The 19,857-nt window shown below is 38.8% G+C and overlaps 2 protein-coding genes across 3 annotated transcripts in view; both read right to left on the bottom strand.

The window, feature by feature from the left end:
- l(3)neo43 (cytochrome c oxidase assembly protein COX16 homolog l(3)neo43) overlaps nucleotides 1-19,857 on the bottom strand; it is a 71,578-nt gene that overhangs the window by 25,090 nt on the left and 26,631 nt on the right. Inside the window, exons 4-5 of one of the 2 annotated variants that reach the window (XR_012965898.1) lie at nucleotides 7,087-7,191; nucleotides 6,610-6,768 (exon numbers count right to left, since the gene is read on the bottom strand). The exons of the other annotated variant lie outside the window; for it this stretch is intronic. The gene's annotated coding sequence lies outside the window, so the exon portion shown is untranslated. The remainder of the gene's footprint in view (nucleotides 1-6,609; nucleotides 6,769-7,086; nucleotides 7,192-19,857) is intronic. 2 annotated transcript variants of the gene reach the window in all.
- LOC143020367 (uncharacterized) lies at nucleotides 136-6,603 on the bottom strand. Its single transcript, XM_076176741.1, has one exon. The coding sequence runs from the start codon at nucleotides 6,266-6,268 to the stop codon at nucleotides 2,492-2,494; it is 3,777 nt and encodes a 1,258-aa protein (XP_076032856.1). The 5' UTR covers nucleotides 6,269-6,603; the 3' UTR covers nucleotides 136-2,491.

The following is a 19,857-nucleotide window of genomic DNA, read 5'->3' as shown; positions in this document are numbered from 1 at the left end:
AAGGGTGGGAGGGGTGTGGAGTGTATTTAGGGATGAAATGGGTGGGAGTGTTTTTATGCCTTTCCTTTTGTGGCTACCTCCCTTGGAAGGGGAAAAAGCCTTGGTATATGTATGTGTATGTATGTATGTATAAACAAATTCTTCTTATAAGAAATAATGTGGTTACAGAAGGATTTATTGAGGCAGTGGGAGATGTTCGGAAAATGACTGTGATGGGGAAGAAAATAATAGGACTAAGTATAATGAAATATGAGCATTGAAAATGGTGAAAGCTGGTAAGGCACCTGGATTAGATGGGTGTCAAATGAAGTGTCTGACAAAGGGAGGAACAGTTATTGTGGATTAACTAATAAGATTATTTTATGTGTGGCTAAGGGAGAGGAACATGCCAGAGGACTGGAGGAGTGCTGGTATAGTGTCACGAGTGCTGGTATAGTGTCACTTTACAAAGGGTTTCAACTGAAGGGATTTGGAGGAGAACAGAGTAACTGGTGAAGAACAGTGTGGGTTAAGGGAAGGAAGAGGGTGGACCAAATTTTCATAGTAAGGCAGATATGCAAGAAAGTTTGGTAAAAGCTATGGATGTCTTTTGAGTTTCTATCTGGATTCTTGTGTCTTGCTGCATTATTTCTGACCCTGGCAGAGTTGGGGGGGGGGGGAGCATGGATGGCCCCTCATCCACAAAGAACTAAGATAAAAGAGAAAACAAATGGGTACCGGATGGGTGGAGGGTTGGGGTATGTTTTGGCTGGCTACCTCCTTTACAATGGCTTCTAAGGCTTTTGGTATATAGATAAATATATCTATCTGGAGAAGGTACATCACTGGATCAATAGGAAAACATTGAGGGATGTGTTGCAGATGTGAGGGATAGGGAGAAATCTCCTGAGAGCAGTAAAAAATTGTAATGGAAGGAGTAGAGTTTATGTTAGGGTAGGGAATGGAAAGAGTGAATAGTATGAGGTGAAGGTGGGGTTACACCAGAGTTGTATAATGTCACCATGATTCTTCAACATGTACATGGATGGGGGTATACAATACGTAAATGTGGTTAGGGTTTGGAGATGGCAACTAAGAATAGAAGAAAGTTTGAGGTTAGCCAGTTGTTGTTTGAGGATGAAATTGAGGTTGTGGCTAAATGTGAGGCATAAGGCAGCTGGTGGTAAAGTGTGGGAAGGTGAGAGGAAAAAGCTAAAAGTTCATGTAGGCAAAAGTAGGATGATGGCATGAACATCACAGCATTAAATGGTTACAAAAAGGGGGTGGGGGCCTAGGGTCTATGATAAAATATACTTCAACTTTGTAGTCTTGGTGTTCTGTTGTGCATTTGATCATCCTAGAACCATTACGTATTGGAAATGGGCCATGATGGTGAAGCTCAGATGTAAAGGCTATGGTTTGGAACTCCCTTTCTCAAAGAACTGTGACTATTCTCGTGTCTATGATCAAGACAGCATACACACTTTCAAAAAAGGATGAAAAAGCCAATCACAGAAAGAAAAGAAAATTAAGAAATTTAGTACTTAGTCAGCAATAACAAGAACTCCTGTCCTTGGGGACACTAATGCACTCAAAAGGTGGAAAAGGAGAGATTTAAGGATGGTGGCTGTTCACAGGGATAGTAGAAGTGATCAATATTCTTTTTTGAGTCGAGATTAATTTCCAATCATATAAGAAAGCTGTATGAATAAGAGAACAAGAAAAAAAAATTATATATACAATTATATATGTACATGCATTACATATCCAAAATCATGTATGTATGAGTAAAAATGCATCTTTACAGATATGAACACCAATAACATGTACACATGCATACTCAGATACAAACTATATATATATTATGTATATATATACATATATATATATACATACACAAACACATACATACATACCAGTCCTTCATTACAGGTTTCTCTCATCATGTAAGTTCACATGTGACAACACTATTCTACATAGTCTCCATTTTCTGTGTACAAATTTCAGTTATGCAAGACGTATGTGATTATTACTTTACATACTATGGTACCATATATTGAGGTACTTTCTTTGTTGTATTACATGAAAGTGTGAATTAAGTACAGCATTTACTTTATATGAATTCACTTTATATGGAATGCATCACTTGCATATATGGAGGGACTAGTGTGCATGTGTGTGTGTGTGTGTGTGTAAGTGTGTGTGTGTGTGTGTACTTATCTAGTTGTATTTTGTGTGTGTGTGTATGCACGCACGTGCGCGCGTGTGTGCGTATGTATATATATATATACATATATATATATATACACACATACGTAAATAATTTCCCATCACATGTTATCACATTATAATATCCTCTCATCATTATTCACTTTAATAGAACACCTATTTGCTTTCTGCATTTAACCCCATTTATTCCACACTCTGGGTAGACTGATTACTGGCAATTTCTTCCAATTTTCCATCACATTCTACAACAGAAAGGTCCTGGCAAACAGCACCAACACAATCCTCACTTGATACAGTTGTGTCTCGTCTGTAATTCCATTTGACTGTCGTTGCTGTTGGCATCCTTGGCCTCGTTGCAGACATTTCCATTATTCACTTCCTGGTATCCCTCCCTCACTACTACGGGAGAATCAGCTTTGTTGCCTTCGGCTTTTGCCCCCCAAGCCACCAATGGCTTGTTTTGGTCAGTTGCTATCCTCACTTCATCACTATGGGTGGAGTCCGAGGACTGCGTAAGGAGGTCACTGTCCTCACTGTCCGAGTCAAAGCTACCATTTTCCATTGAAGCGAGGGGGGCACGTTTGATTGGTTCCACAGGATGTGGCAGAAGAGTAACCCGAGAAACGTCACTTTTTTCACTTGACACAACTTGTCCACTTTCCATTGATAAACCCTGTCCACTTTCAATGGAAGAACTCAATAATGAATCAGCATCACCTTCAGTAGTGGCAACCTTTTGTGACACTTTTGGAAGTGCCAATGTTTCTTTGTTTTCTGTAAAACTAGTGTCCATAAACCCACTATCAGTAAGGTCACTTCGACTTGGATGACCTAAAGTGTCTGAAGCAAAAGCATTGCTTGGCATGCTGCTATCTTTGGGATCACTACTTTCTTTGACTTCAGGTTTACTAGAGTCTAAAAACACATCGTCACTATCACTGCTATCTGACTTTAGTCGTACAAAATGTCCTGAAAGATAAGCTGGAGACGCTGATGGTAAATTGTCACTCGTTTTCCCAACTGTAGTGTCAGCACTTTCACTGTTTTCTTTCACTTCTAGCATTTTACCTTGAGAACATGTCTCATCTAAACTGAATCCTCTCTCTATTTTCACAGGTGATGAAACTACTATTTTGGGCTTTTCAGCATCCACTTTTGGTATTGCTTTGGCAGGTGATGCAGGCAAACTAGAAGAGTACATTCCACATGGCTCAGAAACTCTGGTCACTGTGAACCTTCCCCCTGGGCTAAATCTATTTGGTCTTCTACTGTAAACAGACTGCTGAGGTTGAACTGTAGCAACAGTTTGGAAGCTGTTTGGCTGTACAGGTGTAAAGGGCACAGTTGTGGTTGGGGCAGATTTGCTCAAGGATTGCAAAGGTTGTGACAACGAGTTTGTTACTGTAGGAGCTGTGGTAGTTGTATGAGAGTCTTGAGTTGTTTCTTCAACAACTCTGAACACTTTGAAACGGTTCTTGAGGGGACTCGGCATTGGACTGGGAGTTGGACTAGGAGCAGGACTGGAATACTTCTTTCTCTCCTCCTCTTCCTCTTCCTTTATTGCTTGTTCAACTTTTTCTACTAAGATCGGTTTTGGGGTTGGTGTATCACATGTAAGTGAAATTTTTCTCAAGTTCAAATTCAATTGATTAAGGTTGTCCTTGTCTTTAGAATCTTTGCAAACATCTTCATGATCCTCTTCAACTTTTGCTTCTGCTTTTTTCTCCTGCTCCCTTAGATGCATCTGCACCTGGTTGGTCTGACACAGTTCCTTTATCTCTTTTTGAGCTGCTCTGTGCTGTTCCACTAAATCGGGAGCTGGTTCTCCTTTTGGATCTGTGTCCAAATCCATCTGTACCACAGTGGTGTTCATCTTAAGGGAATGTGATAAAGCCATCAGTCCAGCAACCTTTATAGGATTTTCCCTCAAGTCAATTCGTTGAATTGTAGGATTGTCTGCAACATATTCTGCTAAGGCTACTGCTCCTTCATCACTTAACCTGGTTCCCTGAAGACCTAGGCGAATAAGGACTCTATTCCTCATAAGACCCTCCTTCAATCTCAGGACTCCTTCTGAAGTAAGATTGTTCATCCCAACATTAAGAGTTTCTAAGGATTTGGTGATAATGAGCATTTTGGATACGTGCACAGTGCAGTTGTGAGTCATATGATTGTTCCACAGAACCAGGGAGTTCAGCCCAGAACCTTTCCCTGTTGGTTGCTCTGCCAAACCTTCACATATGTGTGCACATCCATTGTCTTGCACGTTGTTGTTACGCAGATCTAACAACTGCAAGTGTGTGTTGGCTCGCAACAGATTGCCTAACTGTATGCAGTCTGTAATACCAATACGGTTGTCTGACAGATAGAGTTCACATAATGTTTCATTCAGCTTAAGAGCTGCAGATAACATAATTAATGGACGCCCTGTGAGATTACAATTTTCAAGATGCAATGTATGTAGTCTCGCCCCTAACCGCAGGGCACGGCCTAAAATGGGCATATTTTGTTCATTTAGATTTGTGCTACGTGCATCAAGATACTCAACTGATGGTGTGCGCTTTAGCATTCGTGAGCATGCCTGCCATCCTCGTATGCTAATCTTGAAATTTCCTGAAATGTTAAGGTGAGTTGCAGTGTCATAATATTCAATCATATCAAAGAGAGGAATTGCAGTGTCATCATCTAAGGAACATGATTCCAAATCCAAACTTTTGAACTGGACTCTCCGTAATATTTCTTCTAGACCCTCACACTGGCTTATATCTAAACGATGACCTTTCAGGCTAAGGCACTCAACGCGCCCACCAACAAGGGGAAGTGCCATGATCTGTTGCATTACAGTTGGAAGAGGTCTTGTTTTGTGCCTATCGCAAGATGTTTTGTAAGCATTTGAAATCTCGTCCACTGTGACCTGGTTCATGTGCTTCCATGGGTTAGCAGGTTCTAAGTAACTGGTAATTAGCCGAGTCTCGTCCTCCGGGAATGAGACTCTCCGACCTCTACAACTGCTGGTGGGCCTCTGCAACTTATGAACTTCTGCAGTAGGAGTTATTGGAGTAGGAGGAGCAGAAAAGGATTGTTGGGGTTTTTCATCTTTGGTAACATCTGAGCTGTCCTTTGAGGAGTTGCTCGATGTTAAGGATTCTAAACTACTACTTAGGTTCTTTTCGTCTTTGTAACGTGACTCAACTGAATCGTTGAAGTTATTTTCTCTGTCAAATTTACTACTTACATTTTCATTCAGTGTATCTGAGATACCTTTGCAAGCAGTGTTGTCTAATGTTGTCTGGCTTTCTGAAGACTTTTTATGCTTTTCTATGTCTTGTTCAACATAGTCCACTTTTTGCTTAGAAACTTCCACTTTACTAGTTTCATCTGCCCCTGACACATCTCTCTTTTTGTTCTTGGTAATATTTTCACCCCCATCATCTCCATTCTTTCTCGACGAAGACTCTTGAATGTTTCCCATCTTCGTTTTCCCCAAATCTTTTTCACAACCTACACAAAGGACATCTATTTGCGCTTCATTACCACAATTTTCTTTATTGCTATTTCCATCACACGAATGTCCCAGTCTATCAAGTAAAAGGTCTGTGTTACTTGTGCAAATGTTACTTTGATTTGTGCTGGACAGTACAGAATCTACTGCACAGTTCTTGTGGATATCTGCATCTGCACAAGAACTTGAGCAATCAGTGTTGCTGCAGGTGGCACTACAGTTATTTTCATTGGATTCTACACAGCAATCTTTACAGCTGTTGGTTTCAGTCCCAGCTTGATCTCCATCAAGTTCTTCAGAGCATAAATCTGTACTCAGTACATAATCCTCTGAGTCAATCTTTAGTGCCAGCGAACATCCTGATGTCGCTCTTCCTTTTGCAGGACTTCTTTGTAGAGGAGGAGTTGGCGCTCTTGGAAAGGAACCAGTCACCGCTTCATCATCTAAAGCATCATATGCTTCTACAGATTCATCAATTGAAACATTACTTTCTAAGGACTGGTTGTATGACACATCACTTGTCAAGGTTTCATCAACTGACGCATCACTTGTTGCCATGATGGTGTCCAACACTTCTGTGCTAAGTCTGTCACATTAGCATGGAGACCTGCACATCTGTTCTATAACCATCCAAACATATTCTACAAAATTCAATAGCATAAAATGGTCCTCTCAACTAATGGGCAGTTTAGTTGTCGTCACAACAGTCTATGTAATTCCACAAACTTAAGGCCAGCATAAGACCCTTGGCAACTTATAAACGAGGTCCGAGTGAAGTATCTCATCACACACTTCGTTGGGTGATACTTAGACCCCATTAAAAGGTGGCCCTTCAGGTATTGGAGTACCACAGACCATCAACAACAAAACAAGTATAATATAAAAACTTTTAATCTTACTGGGTAGTTTTAATGCATCACAAATCCACTTGGTGGGGTTGCTTATATAACGTTTTGGGGCTTTTAACTTTATTTGAGGATCCTTGGGAATTGATGCTGCACATTCTGCATGGCCTTGTAATATTCTGTCATGTCCAGGCTGTTGCATTCCTTTACAATCTGCAATGAATCAAGTATTCGTATGCATGACACTAACATACATTTGGACTTAATAAGCAAGAAAAAAAAAACATATATCAAGCAATCATATTTCTATTTCAATAGAAAACAAGTGGGAAACAAGTGGGTGGTGGATGGGAGTAAAATCGATGAGAATGGGTGTGCCTTGGCTAGCTACCTCTCTTGCATAAGGGAAGAGGCCTTGGTATAGACAGAATAGAAAACAAGGTACAATTCATAACAACAGATAAATCACAATTCCCTTTTGAAGAGGTTTATAAGCACTGGTTCTGAAGCAAAAATTATAGAATACAATACCTTGGCAATAATAACAATGGAATTTTGGAGGATGACCAGCTCCCCAAAGAGAACCACCTGGATGTTATTTTCTAGTCCACAGCGATCTACTGCAGAGAGGTCAGCCTGAAAGGATGGAATAATTATATTAATTCCTTATATATTTTTTTCTACCAAACATCTCCTATATGAGGCAATGACTACATAAATCGGTACAAATTTCAGTGACATCTATGAACCAGGTAGTGAAGAGCCTAGGCTAGGAGGCAGCTGTAGCCAATACATTTGGATTGCTGGAGCAGGTAACATTCACAGCTAAGAATCACAGAGGAGTGCCAGTTTAGTTGCCAACAATCTAACCATATGGCAGGCAGTACTGGGTTACAAGTAGCAACAGGAATACAAAAATTCCAGCCAAAGAACATTACTCCTATGTAATTATTAGCCTCCAATACCATGATAATACAGGTACTCCTCGTTTAACGACCTACTCGGTTAGCGACGACGCGGAGTTACGACGGGCTTTATGACAGATGTTTAACGTAAATCTCCCGAAGTTACGACGTCGTGTACGATAATTAAGTTGGCTGAGGCAAATTTGTATGATGTTATAAATGAACTTGTACAGTGGATATTACCTGTGAGGTAAAGTGTTCTGAAGCTTAGGTCTACATTACCATCCTGCAAGCTGCAAAAACTACCTGGGATACAGTATATACCTGTAGTGGTAAATTTTTAGTTTCGACCATGGGCGCAATATAGCAATAGAAAATTAATTATTAATTTTGTAAATTATAATGTATCAAAGTAATATGCAATTTTGTGAGCGGAAATAAAAAAAAAAAAGGGTGCTAAAATAAATTTCGTAAGTAACGAAGTCATGTCGGACGAATGGTACACCATGTTTGTTATGATAGATGCCGATGTCGAAGAAATAAAAGGATGATGAATTCGTCTAACCTAAACTAAACTAACCTGACCTGTGTTTGATAAATCATTACCTGCAAATTAAATGTCATCCGGCTCGTCCTCGTTGTCGTCGTCGTGAGAGACGTTGGCAGACGACAAGATGGCGTCCCAATCCTATGCTACCGACTTCGTTCATTAGCATATTTTCTTGTAGCATGGTATTTTTTACTTTCATTTCCGCCCACAAAATTGCATATTACGTTGATACATTTCAATTTACAAAATTAATAACTAATTTTCTATTGCTATATTGCGCCCATGGTCGAAACTAAAAAAATACCCCGGTATTCAATATGGAATGTCAGCATACGCGGATTTGGTCATATACGGTAATTTCAGGAGCCTAACCACCGTAAATAAAGCTTTAATGTACTGTATAAAAGAGGGAAAATACACGAAAATAAAGATACATGTATTGCTGGACATTGTACATACAGTACATACAGTATATGTATACACTTTCGCTTAACGACCAATTCGGTTAACGACGGCGTGTTGGTCCCAATTGTTGTCGTTAAACGTGGAGTGGTTGTATAGTCCTATCAGTTAGGTTGGCTTTATTCAAAAGCATGAATTTTTGCTCCTCCTGAAACAAATTACATATGATAATATGACCCCCCAAAAAAGATAAATAAATAAAGAAATTAAATAGATAAAAAATAAACACTAGTACTAGTCCTGAAATAAAAGAATCTGTCCAGTAATATGATAAATACAAGCCCTTTCAGTGCATAGAATATTTTGTACTACCTTTAAGTTTCGCATTCCTTAAACTACATTTCCGATTGAGAGATGGTTTAAGAAAATTTTTAATTTGAAGTAGGTAAAAGTGGGTGAAATACATGGGAATCTACATTAGCACCAGAGCAAATTTCAATTGATTTATACACACAAAGCGTGAGTTCTGCAATACAGGACTCTAGTTATATGCATTATGGTTGGAATGAACCACGCGCAGAACCTGCAACCCCACTGTAATTTACTTCTTCCACAAGACTTGCATTCAATTACATCTAAACACTTTATGGGTTCTAGTGGCATGCCTATAAAACCAAAGTCATACAATATTCTTTTACAAGTAAAGACTAAGTTTGACTTAAAGATAAATGTTTAATGACATAAGGCCTTACGAACAAAAGAATGATGGAGATTGAAAGAGACCATAGTCTACATTAAGCAGTTCTTTAAAGAATTTAGAATATTTTTACACTTAGTACTAACTAGATAAGAAACAATGGCCACAAATTGTTAGGATACAGACTTCATCTGAAAATAGAAACAATATCCCAAACTGCATATTCAATGAATGGAATGGATTTTGTATAGGTAATGTGTTACAAACTATGCAGACTTTTCACTTTTCCTGTCCTTTTCTACAAGGACCAATGACAGGTATGGTCCTGCAAGAAGGTCAGTGAAGCTGTCCATTTTCAAATCCCATCAATCACCTCCATGAGGTGGTGCTGCCTTGAGGACCTGACACTCAGCCTCTGAACTGGGCCTAAACTCCTACCGCTTTCAGCAAGTGACACAAAAACAGTCCTACACCAACACAACACAGAAAATAGTTCAAAATTTCTTCATAAAGACTTATGGGAGGGCCCAAGGATCACTGACAGTTGTTCTGAGCCTCCAAGTTTCCCACTTAGTGAAACTTGAGGCAACAATTTTTATCATTCTTTTCTACAACACTTCTTAAATCTCTTTCCAACCACTGATTCCACCTTTCCATTTTTCCTTAGCATCTTGTAGTAAGGACAAGAATATCACCAATAAGTTTCCTGTACATCATTACTGGCAACTAAATGGGAAAAGCATAAGGAATAAGATCCCCTTATTTAAATGTTTCTCCTAACTCCAGCCAAAGTTAGGACAAGAATATTACCTGACGAGTTAAACACCATATGAGGACAGAGCCTTTATTTGTACGACGTTTCACTTATTACAGCTTTTTCAAGTACAAGTTGAGATACATATGCTTGAGATTAAATAAGGGAGAGAAAAGAAGGGGGGGAAGGAAGAGGAGGAGGAGGAGGAGGAGGAGGAGGAGGAGGAGGAGGAGGAGGAGGAGGAGGAGGAGGAGGGGGAGGAGGAGGAGGAGAAGGAGGAGAAGGAGGAGGAGGAGGAGGAGGAGGAGGAGGAGAGGAGGAGGAGGAGGAGAGGAGGAGGAGGAGGAGAGGAGGAGGAGGAGAGGAGGAGGAGGAGAAGGGGGGATTGAACACTGGGGAAGGTGGGGGAAAATTTTAAATATTTAAACCACCCTTTGTGAACATTTCGCCCACAGACGTTTGGGCCAGCATTCCCCACCTTTCCCAGTGTTCAATCCCCCCTTCTTCTTTTCTCTCCCCGTTCCCTCCTTTCCCCTTATTTAATCTCAAGCATATGTATCTCAACTTGTACTTGAAAAAGCTGTAATAAGCAAAACGTCGTACAAATAAAGGCTCCGTCCTCATATGGTGTTTAACTCGTCAGTCTTGTCGCCAACTGCCACTTTCATGAAAAGAAAGAAAAGAATATCACCACCATGTTTTCCTGTATGTCATTGTAGTGGTGACAAGAATATCACCACTGTGTGTGTCATTAAGAGCCAATAACATTACTGGTGGTGGTGGTGACAAGAACATCACCACTCTGACACCCCAGTGCTATATTTTAATTTCTGAGAGAATAAAAGTAGTAGACACTGACACACATAAATCATGTTCGGATAATGGCAGTTCAGATATGGGAGTCACTACTGTGTGTGTTGTTACCTACCTATTCCTTAAGTATACTTTCAAGAACTCGCATATCTTTCCTTCCCCTCACTTGAATACCGGTACTTTATCTGAAGCATTCATTTTTTTCCACACATTCAATATATATCATTTACATCCTCCATAAGACTTACATTTAATAACATCTCAACTACTTATCATATGCAGCATATCTTTACTCACAGTTAAGTCAGTTTTATAAATAAAAGGCACTTGTGATCTGACGACACACTGATAAAACTCAAGATAGTATTGATAATCTATCTCCTAGTTACACCAATAACTTGCATTGACTTTAGCTGTCACGATTAACTGAATATTACTATAAAACAGGGACAAAATCATATGTATGAGGTTGGTAGAGAATAGGCAGAAATTGGTAGAAAGTGGGGTAGAAGGCATGGGTTGCATTTGTACGAGTTAGGTATTTGGTAAACAATAGTTAGTAAGTGAGCAGTTCTATTTTTATAAGTTCACTCTACTGGTTTCAACTAATAGGTTTAGCTTCCACAATGGACCAAGAGTCACACTGGATGTTTCTATGAAAAGCATACAATGAAATGCAAATACAAACAGACTTCTGTGTGCTTGTGTGTATGTTTGTATAATGTATTCACATACACACACACGACTTGACAGCACAGTGGTAGTGTTTGCAGCCGCCACTATGGCAGTCTGGGTTTGAATCCCACCCAGGGCTGAAATAATTTCAATATTGCTATGCTGTGAGTTGTTACTCCAACTCTCATGGGTGGGGAGTTGGGTGTGTGTGTGTGTAAGGTCACAGCATTACCCATAGATCATATATAAGCTCTGAGCTCTCTTCCAGGAAGGAAATAGCTGTCAATCAAGAGTCCAACACATGATCCAAGACAATGGTGAATCACACACTTATTAAAGTGGGACAGAGGAAAAACAAGAGGACATGCAATGAAACTCAATAAGGATAACTACAAAAGAGACCTGAAAAAGAACAGCTTCCCACACAGTGATATATGGAACAAACTGGATGAAAAATAGTGTGTGCAAACACAATACAAGAATTTAAGAACAAATTTGATCTTGTGAGATACAGAAAAAGGTCACCACGAGCATAGCTCCCCTTCCCGTATAATACAACTAGGTACATGCACAATATATATATATATATATATATTATATATATATATATTATATATATATATACATATATATGTATATACACACATACATATATATATCATATATACATATATATATATATATATATATAGATGAATGGTGAAGTGAATTATCTCCTTGACATTCATCTTAACACATATGCCCTCCATTACCCACGTGGAAGGGTTGCCATGAGATGTTGGCACAAGCCTATAAACCAAGCTCAAGATCTTTATCAATTTTGATTATCTTCTCTCCATTTTTTCCACATAAAGAGAGCTGACAACTGGCAACTTCTCCCCTCCTCTTACTAGCCAGTGACATGTATATACAGACCCACACTAATACAACAATAGAAACAAAAGTCCTAGATTTTTTTTTTCCCAATAAGGATCTATGGGCAGGTTCAAGGGCCACTGGCCATTCAGATTTACAGCAGGAAAGTTCTTTGACTTATGGTTGTCAGGAGTGAGTTGTGTTACTAATGATTTTTGTGGGGAGGCCTCAATTTTATAATTTCTAAGCCATTATTCTAGTTTGTAGTTTGAGTGAGCTTGGGTGTTCTTAGCAGCTATTTTTTAGTTGCTATGCTGGATTATTGTTGTCAGGCCAGGTAGGCACAGGTGGGAACTTAGGTGTTGTGAAATCACCTGTGAGGAGCAAATTGCTCCCTGGGGGACTTCACTGTATAGTCTTTCAATCTCTGAGATTTGGTAGGTTGTGGTTACTCTGGACTTTCTTCCAATTAAGAAATTTGTTAGCTATTTCTTACCACAGTTGTGGATGTCTGTCTCTGTGATCTTTTTTGAAAAGAAATTTTTATCAAATGTCTTGTTTATGCTTATTGCTACCATGACTTGTTAATCCACCAAGGCATTTACTTGCTTCTCTCAATCTATATTTTACCTCCACCTCCACTCCTCCCTTTCCCACCACATTCACACCCAAGTATCTAAAGCTATCCACTTTCTCCAGTCTCTCTCCCTTAATACTCACTTCCAATTTGCTGCCATATTCTCCCCTTGTACATCTCATCATCTTACTTTTACCAACATTAATCTTTAACTTTTTTCTTTCACACACCTTCCCAGACACTGTCACTAACTTCTTTAAACCCTCCTCTGATCCTGCTACAAGCGCAGTGTCATTAGTAAACAACAACGAGTTTATCTCCCATTTTTCTCCATTTTCTTTAACCATCTTCAATCCCCAGCCCATTGTATTAACCTCTCACACCTCCCCATCCATGTATAAATTCAATAACAAAGGTGACAAAACACATCTCTGGCAAAGTCCCACCTTTACCTCAGACTACTCACACTCTCCATTTCTAACACAGCTTCTACTACTCTCGTAAAAAATAATAACTGCTCTTAACAGCCTTCTTCCTATCACATATATCTGCAGTACCTCCCACAGTGGCTTCCTGTATACCCTGTCATAAGCCTTTTCCAAATCCATAAAAAAATCCTTACTTTTTCGTAAAGCTTTCTCACATATTTGCCTTACCACAAAAATCTGATCAATGCAACCCCTACCTGTCCTAAATCCACACTGTTCCTCACCAAGTACTCCCTCTGTTCCTCTCCTAATCCTCCCAATCAGAACCCTCCTATAAGCCTTTCCAACTATACTTAACAAACTGATCTCTCAGAAAATACTACACTCATACTTGTCCCCTTTTCCCTTGTCAAATGAAACTATACAGGGACTCCTCCAGTCATCTGGCACTCTACCCTCTTTTAGACAAACATTAAACAACCTCACCAGTCAGTAAATCACTGTACCTCCCTTTTTTAGACACTAAATGAAACCCATCTAACACAGGTGCCTTACCTGCTCTCATCATTTTAATAACTGCTTTCACCTCATCTTTCCTTATTTCTCCTCCATTTTCCCCACTCATCACTGTCACTTTCTTAGTGCTTCCCACTGCAACTACATTTCCCTCCCTATCCTCCTTCACATTAAGCAACTCCCTAAAATACTCTGCCCATCTTCCTCTAACTGCTGTCTCTTCCATTGTCATCTCTCCATCTGCACCTTTTACTTTTTTTCTCTACTTGATTTGCCACCTCTTCCTCTCTAATTTCTTTCAAAAACATCTTTTTATTACTTTCAAAAATTTGTCATACTCTTACCCCATTTCTGCTCTCCTTTTGGCCACCTTTATCTTATGTTTTACTTCTCTTTTCTTTGTACCTCTCATATGATTCGTCCTATTTTGTAACCAATCTGTGAATGCTTAATTCTCTTCTACAACATTCTTTCCTTCATCATCCCACTGCTCACTACACTTTCTTCTATTTTCTCCTGTCCTCCTTGTTCCACACACCAACTTTGCACACCTTGTGACTCCCTCCTTGAACCATCCCTATTTCCCCACTCCTAGTTCTACTCTATCCTTCACTCCCACTCCTCTCTCAGCTTCTAGTACTCCTTTTTTTTTCTCATTTAAGCAGTTTACTCTAAGCACCTTCTGTTCTTTTCCTCTTTCTCCATTTATCCTCCACTCTCAATTTACCTTCCACCAAAAAATTATCTGATATTCCTCCACTCTCCTTAGAACATGTACATCCAAAACTCTTCCTACTATTCTCTTGGTTACCACTATGTAGTCCATTAATGCCCTATCTACCACCCTTCCATCCACCACCCTCTCCCATGTGTACTTATGCTTGACTTTCTTCCTAAACACTGTATTTGCTATCATCAACTCTCTAGACACATCACCATCAACTCTCCACTACAATTTTTCCTGGAACTCCACACTTCCCAACCACTCCATCTATTGGTTCATTTCCTACCCTAGCATTAAGATCTCCCAATACCACTACATTGACATTTCTCCCTAAACCCTCTATGCACTCATTTAAATCTATCCAAAAAGCCTCCCTTTCCTCTACACTTTTCTATCAGGCCCAAATGCACTTACAAAGACCCACATCTTCCCAGTTTCACATTCATCCACATTAACCTTAAAGAGACCTACTTCCACTCCACCACACATCTTCTCTTCATCCCTGACATCCTCCAAACTACATTCCCAAACTTAAACTCACCTCTCCCTTTCAACTTAGTTTCACTCTATGCCAACACATCTTTCTTCTCACAAACATACTGCCTATCTCTTCCCTTTTACTCTCATCTGTACCACATCCACGCACATTAAAAGACCCAAACCTTAGGATTCTGGTTGAAAAACTCCTCAGAGACCCTCATATGCCTTTGCTTTTTTCAGGATGTCCCCTTTGGGGCTACAAAGAGAAGGATATCTAGTCATATCCCTGTCCCATTTTTGTTGCCTTTTATGAATAATGGGGGAACACTCGGTGGTAGTATTCTTCTTCCCCACCACAGGGTTCGGTGAAAAAAGGAAATGAACATTCAGAGAAATGATACAGAATAGTATCAAGTGTAGGGGGCCAGCATAACAGAAGGCCAATCACAGTATAATGAAGTATCATTTCTCTATGAATAGAAATTTCCTCTATCACAGACAAAATGATGTGTGGTTCTGATCTATAGGGAGCCCCATATGGACCCTAAAGTATCAGCTGCATGCTACTGAGCAGCTTTTAACCCCACAATAACATGCAGCCAATACCCCAGTATTCTTTCATTAGCTCTATCTGTCATCTTATTTTCCACCCCTGGTCTCCTCCACACCTCCTTGTTTCCCACTATTTCAAACCTAATAACCCATACCATACTTCACAGACATTTCATCTCATACACATTCAAACTTTCCCTCTCTGCCTCCTTTACATTCCAAGTCTGCCCCCATACAAAGTCATCAGCACAATCCCCCCTTCATACAATCTCCTCTTTGCATCCATTCCCAGTGCCTATTTCTTGACATTTACTATACAATAACATACAAATTACTGGAAATGGGCAATACTGGCAAAACACAATCTTTACAATAGAAAATTGCCTTGGGAAATGATCTCATTACAAAAGCAAAATAGGAGAAAGATTTGGGAGTATTGATAAAAGACAACCTGTCACCTGACAAACACATCAGCAGAATTGTGGAAGAGATGTAAAGACTACTGAATAAAGTAAAGATACATATTTAAAAAATTGAGACTTCCTATCACAATACAAAGTTTCCTTTCTCCAGTGGGGTTTTGTACGTCTTCCAGTATTTTTTATGTGACAATACCACAACACAATTAACTATCACCACTAAACACAAATTATTTGCACCAATGACCCGCTTGTCTTGTTTGGAATGATATTCATGAATAATCCTGCGTGTTGAGTAATTCACCCTGTCAACTGGACTAAATGCCCTACACAGTGACAATTTGTTTCGTGGTGCCAAGCATAAAAAAAATCATCATACCAATCACCTGTGTTGCAAATTTAATGAAATCTAAATCCGTAAACAACAGGTCCTCTGGAATACCTATAAAAATTTATATCATAAATTTTCTTTTTTGCTGTCAGATTGAAACACAAATGTTAGGGTAAGTGGGTTTATGCAAGGTTCTGTCCTCTGTTTATATTTTCTGTTTGTTGACAAAACCAATTTGGTTCCCACTTAATGTGAAAAAAGACAAAACATACAGTCAAAATTGTACTTATGTCATGGTTTTCCTGGTATTTACATCAATATAATTTTCTGACAATAATATTCACAATCTAATCTTGGTGGGTTTCACTTTTTGCAGAACTGGCTGGAAGTCTATCTCATTTATATATTTCTAAACAATTTGTATTTGGGCTTCTGTTAATGTCACAATACCCTGTACTGCACAACAGTGGGCATTATGAATATGATAGCACCATAGTACAAGTGTTCTCACAATACAATTTCAAAATAAAAAATAAATTCATAAAAAATACATGTACATATGGGTTAGCTAATTTTGCAATTGCTATTTATCATACTGCAATAAATATAGCTATTCCTAATTAAAATTCGCCATAATAATTCAAATAAATTATGATACTAAAACATAAGATATAATGAGTACACATTTTGGGTAAACTTTGTCAAACTAATAAACATTCTGTCCAATAGCCCACATAACAAATCTTTAAAGTGCTTATCACCCACCCACGAAACAATCGAACACTACTTCCCTCTTCTTTGATCAAGCACAAGATCCAAAATTTATTTCAATATATACATGTCCAAATGAGTTATTGGCTACCTGTACCATCATGAAATACATATTGCAAGAAATCGTCCATCATAACTTACCTTTTCAATTCTCGTCAATGTTCATCCGACATGACACACACATACACACGGTTACAACACAACATTATTTCCATCATTGTTTCTTCACACACCTATCAAATTTTACCTTGCATGAAGGAAAACTAACTAACAACACTTACACGTTAATCAATATGTTGTTAAACTACACTGAAGTACTATTTCGGTGTTTGTTTTTGTTAGTAGAATCAGCTGTTTGTCTGGAAAACTACCAAAGTGGCCGACGACCTACAATCAAGACAAGTTGCCAAACATCCCTTTTGCTTTCATTTATTGCGTTTTATCTTCCTTAGCAACAATCATCACATTTCTCGAGATTTGATACAACCATGAACTCATTAACAGTTATACGCTATAACAAATAATAATGCTATTGATATTTTAAACGAGTGTTACCAGAGTAAATTAGCTAAAATATGGGTATAATCCAAGGGGTGACACCTATACCAATGTCGCTATGGAAACAAGGCTACGTTGCCAAATTTCATATGCGCATTCCACATCGTATTGCGCGCCTTAATTCGAATTACGCAATACCTAACTACATCATCTCTTACAGGAGTACAATTTTAACATTTCAAAACGCTTACAAACAAGTATCCACAATTTTTACAATAGAAAATAGTTCGATCAGGCAATCTTCTTTTCAGACACCAAGCATACCATAAATTATTTTCTCAGTTGCAATTGCACATGTAGTAAAAACGTAAAATGAATACGCTACCCTTCAAAATGACAATACTTGAAAAAAGTATCACCACTGATTTCCAACTTAGGGTACGTTCACCCTTTGGAAAGGCACGTAGGCTTCTTTGGGAACAAGGGTCAGGCGAGACCTATGATGATATCTGGCAACAATATAAAACTGTTGCCTTGAATTCACTGACTGGGAACCTGGGACCCCACAGTGACTGGCAACGGTCCTCAGGTTCTCCCATACATCTCTGGGAAGAAGCTTTGGACTGCTGTATAAATGTGAAACTTTCTATATCACCAGCAGAGTAGTAGGAAGAGGGGAGAAGTATGGTTGTTGGCTCTGTATGTGTGAAGGTGGAAGAATTGCTGCTGAAGTTGTTTGAAAGACCTTGGGTCCAGTCTTGAGACCAAGTGTAAGCCCCTCAGGGCTGCACCTCAATATGATGGTGAGGAGGGCTGATAGGCTTTAAAAATGGGCTACAAGCATACAAGGGTATGATTATCTTCATTGTCCATCTTCCAAGACCACCACACACAGTCATTGACCCTGACTTGCCAATAATGATTTTTTTTTTTTTTTGAGAGAGAGAGAGAGAGAGGAGGAAACAGACTGACATAGGTGTTGAAAAATTAAAACATGTGATAACTCCGACTAATTATATATTGGTAGGTAAAGGAATACAAGGGAATCTGCTGAACATCAACGTACTGAGTGGATAGAATACTATAATATTGGATTATGCAGTTATAACAGTGAAATAAAAATATATAGGTTGGGTACACTAGAAAAGAAAGTACAAACAGGGTGATATAGTTCAAAGAACTGGAAAAGGAAGAGTTAACAAGAAAGTATAGGTGAAATTAAAAGAAGGAAATAAAAGTGAGATAATTGTACTGAAGGAATGTGACACTGAATGTAGTACAAGGAGAACACATTGCTACCAAAGAAGTTTTTGGAAATGTACAGAAACTAATACAATACACAGAAAATAAAAGCAGAGACAAGGAATGGTGGGATGAAGAGGTGTAGTACCTGGTGGAAAACAAAAGCTTACCTGAGAAGTACAATTGTAATGAGGGACCAACAACAGGTACCTGCTCCTGGTGATCCTATGAAATGGATGTCAGAAAGAATTCTCCCTGCTATTTGATTTCAAATATTACCATCACCTTCACCCGCAAATGGAGGCGCAGCCCTGGGAGTTTGGTCTTGTTCTTGGACTTGGTCTTGGGCTCTATTAATTTTGTCTACTTTTACTCCATTTTTTCAAACAAAAAGCTGACAACCAACAACTGCCATCTTCCTTTTCCTACTAGCTAGTGACATGAAACATATCCACACTAAGACAATATGAACCATGATCAGATGATTCTTTCCAGGGAGAACTATCGAGAGCCAGACTACTTGTGGGACAACATATTTCCTGTCAAGAGACATTTGAGACAACAATTATCATGGGAGGATGGATGGGGTAAAAGGGGCTTTGGATGGACAGTAAAATTTATTTGTAATAAGACATAATTTCTCTGAAAATTCCTATTCTTCAAAAAAGTTTCAATTTGGTGCCTGTTTGTAGTATTTTCAATATGTGATACACACAATGGGTATCCAAACATATTAAATGTTACAATACTAGCATTACTGCAAACACCAGTATTGTTTGAGAAGGTACAGTGTGAAGATAACAAGAAATCCTGTTTCCACTTCATCCTACAGTTACCATGAGTTTCAAAAAATGAGAGCAAAATTCATCATCTTCAGAAGTCAGTTGAAAGAAAATTACTCTACCCATTTGCAAAAATGTGCTAATATTATAGTGTTTAGAGGCAGAGGAGGCTGCAAGCTTGTGTATGATTATGGTATGGGAATCACAAGAATCAATGATTTGAAGGCCCAGAAAGAAAACATTTCTGTGGTTATATGACTTGGATTGTAACTTCATGTTACTGGTTTTGGTGGTATTATCTTGTATTATTGTATGTAAATTACACTTTTGA

Source organism: Oratosquilla oratoria, chromosome 39 (genome assembly GCF_046742065.1).
Source record: "Oratosquilla oratoria isolate Oo_2021 chromosome 39, ASM4674206v1, whole genome shotgun sequence".
In the NCBI taxonomy this organism is placed as follows: domain Eukaryota; kingdom Metazoa; phylum Arthropoda; class Malacostraca; order Stomatopoda; family Squillidae; genus Oratosquilla; species Oratosquilla oratoria.
Note: the sequence above shows the minus strand (reverse complement) of the source record. Positions and strands in the feature narration are given on the sequence as shown.